Source organism: Sinocyclocheilus rhinocerous, unplaced genomic scaffold (genome assembly GCF_001515625.1).
Source record: "Sinocyclocheilus rhinocerous isolate Xijiao unplaced genomic scaffold, SAMN03320098_v1.1 scaffold4741, whole genome shotgun sequence".
Classification (NCBI taxonomy): Eukaryota; Metazoa; Chordata; class Actinopteri; order Cypriniformes; family Cyprinidae; genus Sinocyclocheilus; species Sinocyclocheilus rhinocerous.
The window spans coordinates 16526-25392 of NW_015654541.1; the positions used below are offsets into that span (position 1 = coordinate 16526).

At 53.4% G+C, this 8867-nt stretch overlaps 1 protein-coding gene across 1 annotated transcript in view; it reads right to left on the bottom strand.

Moving 5' to 3' along the window:
• Positions 1-6555: 6555 nt before the first annotated feature.
• LOC107717632 (ribonuclease inhibitor-like) overlaps positions 6556-8867 on the bottom strand; it is a gene marked incomplete at its 3' end in the record, with an annotated part of 6168 nt that continues 3856 nt past the window's right edge. The window contains exons 3-4 of the mRNA XM_016524444.1: positions 6746-6919; positions 6556-6656 (exon numbers count right to left, since the gene is read on the bottom strand). Of these exons, the coding sequence (XP_016379930.1) occupies positions 6556-6656; positions 6746-6919 (275 nt within the window). The remainder of the gene's footprint in view (positions 6657-6745; positions 6920-8867) is intronic.

Consider the following 8867-nt stretch of genomic DNA (forward strand, 5'->3'; position numbering starts at 1 on the left):
AGGCTCCAGAAGTGGCGGTGTCTGCTCGCAGTTCCCCCGAGGCGGCGGTGTCCGCTCACGATCCTCCTGAGACGGCGATGCCCGCTCACAGTTCCCCCGAGGCGGCGGCGTCTGCTCACAGTTCCCCCGAGGCGGTGGAACTCGCCTCCGGTTTTTTCAAGGCGGCAGCTCCACTGTTTACCTGATTGCCTCTCCCTTATAAGCTCCCTGTGTTTTCTGTTCTGGGCTCGTTTGTCTCACATCGGCAGCAGTACATGCCTTGTATTTGTGGCTGCCCTGTGCTCCGGCTATGTGTGGTGAGCACTTATGTTATTCTGGTTTTTTCCCCTTCGGGGTGGTTTGAGTTGTGTTTGTGTTTGTTTATTGTGAATAAAGACCCCCATCTGCCTGCATTTGAGTCTTCGCCTCTTACAGTCCGTGACAAGTAAAATATACTGCCTTTATGTTGTTTGTACTAATTTGAAGTTGAAGATTGTTATTGCAATATAAAAGTATATTTAAAAACTTTAATGTTAGGTGGGATTAATCACGATTATCACGATTACCGCTCACGATGTTCTCGAGGCGGCGGTGCCCGCTCACGATGTTCTCGAGGCGGCGGTGCCCGCTCACGATGTTCTCGAGGCGGCGGTGCCCGCTCACGATGTTCTCGAGGCGGCGGTGCCCGCTCACGATGTTCTCGAGGCGGCGGTGCCCGCTCACGATGTTCTCGAGGCGGCGGTGCCCGCTCACGATGTTCTCGAGGCGGCGGTGCCCGCTCACGATGTTCTCGAGGCGGCGGTGCCCGCTCACGATGTTCTCGAGGCGGCGGTGCCCGCTCACGATGTTCTCGAGGCGGCGGTGCCCGCTCACGATGTTCTCGAGGCGGCGGTGCCCGCTCACGATGTTCTCGAGGCGGCGGTGCCCGCTCACGATGTTCTCGAGGCGGCGGTGCCCGCTCACGATGTTCTCGAGGCGGCGGTGCCCGCTCACGATGTTCTCGAGGCGGCGGTGCCCGCTCACGATGTTCTCGAGGCGGCGGTGCCCGCTCACGATGTTCTCGAGGCGGCGGTGCCCGCTCACGATGTTCTCGAGGCGGCGGTGCCCGCTCACGATGTTCTCGAGGCGGCGGTGCCCGCTCACGATGTTCTCGAGGCGGCGGTGCCCGCTCACGATGTTCTCGAGGCGGCGGTGCCCGCTCACGATGTTCTCGAGGCGGCGGTGCCCGCTCACGATGTTCTCGAGGCGGCGGTGCCCGCTCACGATGTTCTCGAGGCGGCGGTGCCCGCTCACGATGTTCTCGAGGCGGCGGTGCCCGCTCACGATGTTCTCGAGGCGGCGGTGCCCGCTCACGATGTTCTCGAGGCGGCGGTGCCCGCTCACGATGTTCTCGAGGCGGCGGTGCCCGCTCACGATGTTCTCGAGGCGGCGGTGCCCGCTCACGATGTTCTCGAGGCGGCGGTGCCCGCTCACGATGTTCTCGAGGCGGCGGTGCCCGCTCACGATGTTCTCGAGGCGGCGGTGCCCGCTCACGATGTTCTCGAGGCGGCGGTGCCCGCTCACGATGTTCTCGAGGCGGCGGTGCCCGCTCACGATGTTCTCGAGGCGGCGGTGCCCGCTCACGATGTTCTCGAGGCGGCGGTGCCCGCTCACGATGTTCTCGAGGCGGCGGTGCCCGCTCACGATGTTCTCGAGGCGGCGGTGCCCGCTCACGATGTTCTCGAGGCGGCGGTGCCCGCTCACGATGTTCTCGAGGCGGCGGTGCCCGCTCACGATGTTCTCGAGGCGGCGGTGCCCGCTCACGATGTTCTCGAGGCGGCGGTGCCCGCTCACGATGTTCTCGAGGCGGCGGTGCCCGCTCACGATGTTCTCGAGGCGGCGGTGCCCGCTCACGATGTTCTCGAGGCGGCGGTGCCCGCTCACGATGTTCTCGAGGCGGCGGTGCCCGCTCACGATGTTCTCGAGGCGGCGGTGCCCGCTCACGATGTTCTCGAGGCGGCGGTGCCCGCTCACGATGTTCTCGAGGCGGCGGTGCCCGCTCACGATGTTCTCGAGGCGGCGGTGCCCGCTCACGATGTTCTCGAGGCGGCGGTGCCCGCTCACGATGTTCTCGAGGCGGCGGTGCCCGCTCACGATGTTCTCGAGGCGGCGGTGCCCGCTCACGATGTTCTCGAGGCGGCGGTGCCCGCTCACGATGTTCTCGAGGCGGCGGTGCCCGCTCACGATGTTCTCGAGGCGGCGGTGCCCGCTCACGATGTTCTCGAGGCGGCGGTGCCCGCTCACGATGTTCTCGAGGCGGCGGTGCCCGCTCACGATGTTCTCGAGGCGGCGGTGCCCGCTCACGATGTTCTCGAGGCGGCGGTGCCCGCTCACGATGTTCTCGAGGCGGCGGTGCCCGCTCACGATGTTCTCGAGGCGGCGGTGCCCGCTCACGATGTTCTCGAGGCGGCGGTGCCCGCTCACGATGTTCTCGAGGCGGCGGTGCCCGCTCACGATGTTCTCGAGGCGGCGGTGCCCGCTCACGATGTTCTCGAGGCGGCGGTGCCCGCTCACGATGTTCTCGAGGCGGCGGTGCCCGCTCACGATGTTCTCGAGGCGGCGGTGCCCGCTCACGATGTTCTCGAGGCGGCGGTGCCCGCTCACGATGTTCTCGAGGCGGCGGTGCCCGCTCACGATGTTCTCGAGGCGGCGGTGCCCGCTCACGATGTTCTCGAGGCGGCGGTGCCCGCTCACGATGTTCTCGAGGCGGCGGTGCCCGCTCACGATGTTCTCGAGGCGGCGGTGCCCGCTCACGATGTTCTCGAGGCGGCGGTGCCCGCTCACGATGTTCTCGAGGCGGCGGTGCCCGCTCACGATGTTCTCGAGGCGGCGGTGCCCGCTCACGATGTTCTCGAGGCGGCGGTGCCCGCTCACGATGTTCTCGAGGCGGCGGTGCCCGCTCACGATGTTCTCGAGGCGGCGGTGCCCGCTCACGATGTTCTCGAGGCGGCGGTGCCCGCTCACGATGTTCTCGAGGCGGCGGTGCCCGCTCACGATGTTCTCGAGGCGGCGGTGCCCGCTCACGATGTTCTCGAGGCGGCGGTGCCCGCTCACGATGTTCTCGAGGCGGCGGTGCCCGCTCACGATGTTCTCGAGGCGGCGGTGCCCGCTCACGATGTTCTCGAGGCGGCGGTGCCCGCTCACGATGTTCTCGAGGCGGCGGTGCCCGCTCACGATGTTCTCGAGGCGGCGGTGCCCGCTCACGATGTTCTCGAGGCGGCGGTGCCCGCTCACGATGTTCTCGAGGCGGCGGTGCCCGCTCACGATGTTCTCGAGGCGGCGGTGCCCGCTCACGATGTTCTCGAGGCGGCGGTGCCCGCTCACGATGTTCTCGAGGCGGCGGTGCCCGCTCACGATGTTCTCGAGGCGGCGGTGCCCGCTCACGATGTTCTCGAGGCGGCGGTGCCCGCTCACGATGTTCTCGAGGCGGCGGTGCCCGCTCACGATGTTCTCGAGGCGGCGGTGCCCGCTCACGATGTTCTCGAGGCGGCGGTGCCCGCTCACGATGTTCTCGAGGCGGCGGTGCCCGCTCACGATGTTCTCGAGGCGGCGGTGCCCGCTCACGATGTTCTCGAGGCGGCGGTGCCCGCTCACGATGTTCTCGAGGCGGCGGTGCCCGCTCACGATGTTCTCGAGGCGGCGGTGCCCGCTCACGATGTTCTCGAGGCGGCGGTGCCCGCTCACGATGTTCTCGAGGCGGCGGTGCCCGCTCACGATGTTCTCGAGGCGGCGGTGCCCGCTCACGATGTTCTCGAGGCGGCGGTGCCCGCTCACGATGTTCTCGAGGCGGCGGTGCCCGCTCACGATGTTCTCGAGGCGGCGGTGCCCGCTCACGATGTTCTCGAGGCGGCGGTGCCCGCTCACGATGTTCTCGAGGCGGCGGTGCCCGCTCACGATGTTCTCGAGGCGGCGGTGCCCGCTCACGATGTTCTCGAGGCGGCGGTGCCCGCTCACGATGTTCTCGAGGCGGCGGTGCCCGCTCACGATGTTCTCGAGGCGGCGGTGCCCGCTCACGATGTTCTCGAGGCGGCGGTGCCCGCTCACGATGTTCTCGAGGCGGCGGTGCCCGCTCACGATGTTCTCGAGGCGGCGGTGCCCGCTCACGATGTTCTCGAGGCGGCGGTGCCCGCTCACGATGTTCTCGAGGCGGCGGTGCCCGCTCACGATGTTCTCGAGGCGGCGGTGCCCGCTCACGATGTTCTCGAGGCGGCGGTGCCCGCTCACGATGTTCTCGAGGCGGCGGTGCCCGCTCACGATGTTCTCGAGGCGGCGGTGCCCGCTCACGATGTTCTCGAGGCGGCGGTGCCCGCTCACGATCCTCCCGAGGCGGCGGTGCCCACTCACGAGGCTCCAGAAGTGGCGGTGTCTGCTCGCAGTTCCCCCGAGGCGGCGGTGTCCGCTCACGATCCTCCTGAGACGGCGATGCCCGCTCACAGTTCCCCCGAGGCGGCGGCGTCTGCTCACAGTTCCCCCGAGGCGGTGGAACTCGCCTCCGGTTTTTTCAAGGCGGCAGCTCCACTGTTTACCTGATTGCCTCTCCCTTATAAGCTCCCTGTGTTTTCTGTTCTGGGCTCGTTTGTCTCACATCGGCAGCAGTACATGCCTTGTATTTGTGGCTGCCCTGTGCTCAGGTTATGTGTGGTGAGCACTTATGTTATTCTGGTTTTTTCCCCTTCGGGGTGGTTTGAGTTGTGTTTGTGTTTGTTTATTGTGAATAAAGACCCCCATCTGCCTGCATTTGAGTCTTCGCGTCTTACAGTCCGTGACAGTATTGGTATCATTGATACTGGCCTTCAGTCATAAGAAAATATGCCATTAAACAAATATTTGTTGTTTGTACATTAATTTGAAGATTGAATGTGAAATTATTGCAATATAAAAGTATATTTAAAAACTTTAATGTTAGGTGGGATTAATCACGATTACTTTCAGAAAAATGTGCGATTAATTAGTTAATTTTTAATCGATTGACAGCACTAATATATATATATACACATACACCAAACAGGACCACATTGGGAATATAACAGAGCACTTTTTCAAGTATCTGACAACACTGACACATGTTTAGTCTTGTGAGGTGTACTATAGATAACTGTTTATACCGGTATTGTATCTGTTATGTGCTGTTCACTTTCACACTGTTGCTAAAGATATGTTACTTTGTTCACTCTTCATTTCACAGTCCTGCAAAACAGGAGCGTAGCTGCGTTTAAGACCAAACATATAATGGTGATTGAGTGTGACCGGGACGCATAAGTGAATGTGAGATATTTCACTAAATAAAATTATCCTGCCAGAAGAATAGAGTGAAAACTTTATTATGTCTGTTCATCTGTATCATTTCAGTTAGCTTTTATTATGTTTCACACATGTACAGTAAGGTGAATTTAATGTTTCTGATGTTTCAGTATGGATGAGAAGCTTTTGGAAAACACTTGAAGACTCTAGTGTGGACAGAGAGCGTTTAGAAATGAAAATTACATTTTCAAATGGATCTGAATTAATAGTCATGTGACAAAACATGTCATTACCATGCCATTACCAAAATAAATATAAAATCCTAAACTATTAAAAGAAAGATATTTCCACATGAATCTAAAGCTGAATCCACATATTACTGTTCTGTTTCCAGTATGCAGTGATACGCTACTGAAATCATCTCTGAGAGCAAAGGAGCCCCTGCTGGTGACCGGCACTCATAAACTGGAAAAATCATGTTTCTCTTTAAATCTAGTGTTTTGCACAGGGTTCTGTGATGTTTGTTTAGGGTATAGAAGATGACCTTGCCAACAAAGACTTCTGGTCATACGTAAACTTCTGTATCGCAGTATCATTGAATCCATTATTCTGTACTGTGTCACTTGCTATTTTACCATGCTCTCTTGCACTAACAGAAATAAGCTCTTTAAAATCCCCAATACCTCCTCAAAAATAATTGCTTTTTTATTGCTAATTTGTCAGCTCTTGCTGATACTGCCATTATTCGCAGAGCAAATACTATAATAAAAAACTCTAGCCATCCTCTCAACTCATGTTTCATCCTTCTCCCTTCAGGTCGCAGATACAGACAGCTACCTCAAAAAAAGCACGCTTTGGGAAAAGGTTTGTACCCTCGGACATTAGAGCGTTAAATTCACAGAAACCGTGGAGTGTGTAATTTAAAAGCTATACTGTTCTGTTGCTGCTTCCATCTCCGGGCAATATACGTGTAAGTGTGTAAATGTATATTAGGTGCAGGACACGTGTATCATGTGCACTGTTATTGTTTCTGGTGTAAATGTGTGTATTTTTGTATTTGGTGGAAAACATGTGCATTATATGTATTATAGTTCCTGGTACAGTCTGTGAAAACAAATTTCCTCTTCGGAGGACAATAAAGAATGAATCTGAATCTGAATTCTTGATGCTTATTTGAAAACTACATGGTCTGCGTGTTGGAGCAGGGTTGGAACAAAACTCTGCATGGCTCCGGCCCTCCAGGAATTGAATTTGACACCCCTGGTCTATGAAATGAGCTCAGTGATACAGTCAAACAACAATCTCTGTGTGTGTGTGTGTGTGTGTGTGTGTCTGTGTTTCTGGACCTACATTTTCGTGGTCCTGCTGTCATCATCTTCTTTCCTCCACGATCCACACTATAAACACACATTAATGTAGATCTGCATCATTCTCACACACACACACACACACACGTTCAGTATGTCAGTATTAGTGTTTGACATACTTGAGTATCTGCAGTTTATAGTTTGGATCCTGCAGTTTGTGTTTGAGCAGCTGGACTCCTGATTGTCCTGGGTGATTGTAGCTCAGATCCAGCTCTCTCAGGTGTGAAGGGTTTGAACTCAGAACTGAAGACAAATAGCCACAGCCTTTCTCTGTCACCATACAGCCAGACAACCTACAGACACACACACAGTCAGATCATCTACAAACACACAGATCAACTACAGCCACACACAGATCAACTACAGCCACACACAGATCAACTACAGCCACACACAGTCAGATCATCTACAGACACACACAGTCAGATCATCTACAGATTAGAGGTCGACCGATAGTGGATTTTACTGATACCGATAGCTAGGTTGGACCACACTGGCTGATACCAATTAATCAACCGATCGTTTTTAAAATGGATACTGTATGAAAACTAAAAAACAAAAAAACTAGAATATAGTCCTCGAGCGCGTGCCCTGCTCGAGGGCTAATAACAGTCTTGCAATTTCCATACCTGGCCAATGTTCATTCGAAAAGCTGCTGGATCCTTGTGTGGCCGAGTATTCTGTTACGGCACCGACAAGACGAGAGGCGTGTGGATCCATATGCAGGGCTTTTATTTAAAGGCGTGGTCATGAAACAGACGATGGTCAGAAAACAACAAAGGTACAACACAGGAAAGACAAGAGTATCCTAGGGCAAGGGTGGGTATTCGATCGGTGAACATTATCCAGAGGGCTTGACAATAGGGGTAATCCAGAAACACGAGCAATAGTCCAGGCGAAGTGCAAACATAGTCCAAAACAGCAAGACAAAGGGATGATCCAAGACAGGCTAATAATCAGGAAACAGGTAATCAGGAATCAAGACGTGACTAGACTTAGACTAAGACTAGAACTATGAACTAGAAACTAGGACCAGGAACTGGCTGATAAGTGCAAACAATACTTGGCGAAGTGAGAAGGATTTGAGTGGTTGTCATATAGTGTGTGTGATTAGCTGCAGGTGAGTCCAATCAGTGCAATGGAGCATGGGAAATGTATGGTGTGAATGTCTATGTAATCGGAAGGCGGCCTCTGGTGGCAAGCAGTTGAAAGCTCATGAACCGGATTTGTGGCAATATGGATATTGTATGTTTATACTCTCACCCTTTAACTGCTTCTATTCTAGAACACTTGATTATTATCCTTTCAAAATAACAAAATATGGCAGTCGCACACCAGGCAAAAAGCGCAGCGCCGCATCTAGAACTCGCAGGTATCAGGTATCACACACACCGGACACATCGTGTTCAGTTCAGCAGTCTAAAACAGTTTATTTAATCACCAAACGGGCAAATGTTCACTTAAAGAATGATCAAAAAGCGGCATAGATGAGTTTGAAGCTCAGCGTTTAAAACAACAGAGCAGACAAAAATAGAAAGCATGATCTATATTATAGCTCTCTATATGAAACATACACACTATATAGCCACAGAAATACAAACGTTTCACTGAAAAAATGCACAATACACAGTTCTTCCAGCCCAGGGTGAAGTCTTTATGTACATTAACAATGATTTGGGACAAATTTAATGTAATTTAATGTAAAACTGTTAATGGCGTTCTGTGGTAGAGGTCTGCGCGGGACTGTTTTTTTTAGTTCTATTCTGCACCCACCCGCTCCCGCTATATATTCACTCTTTGTTCACCCGCTGTCCGCTTAGAATAATTTTCTTCCCGACCCGACCGTTCCTGCTAAATTTAGATCTCGTTTCCAGAATCTCACATTTAAATTTCCGCTACTGAAAGAAAGAGAGATAGGCTGACAAATAAAAGAGTAGTCTGCACAAAATTGTATGTTATTTTATTCGTCTTGTCAAGAGTCTTGAATTTATTGATTTTGACTTGAATTTATATGAATTATCTTAACACAGAAAATTTGTTTAATATTTTATGCAACACAGTAGGAAGAAAAAGTGTCAGAGAAAATAAAAATTTACAAAAATTCTATTTCTTATTTTTATTCGTCTTGCCAGGATACAATTCGTTTAACATTGACAACACAATAGGGAAAAAGTGTCGCAGAGAGAAAAAATAAATAAAAATGTAGGTTGTACAAAAATAGCCTATTAGCTATTTTTATTC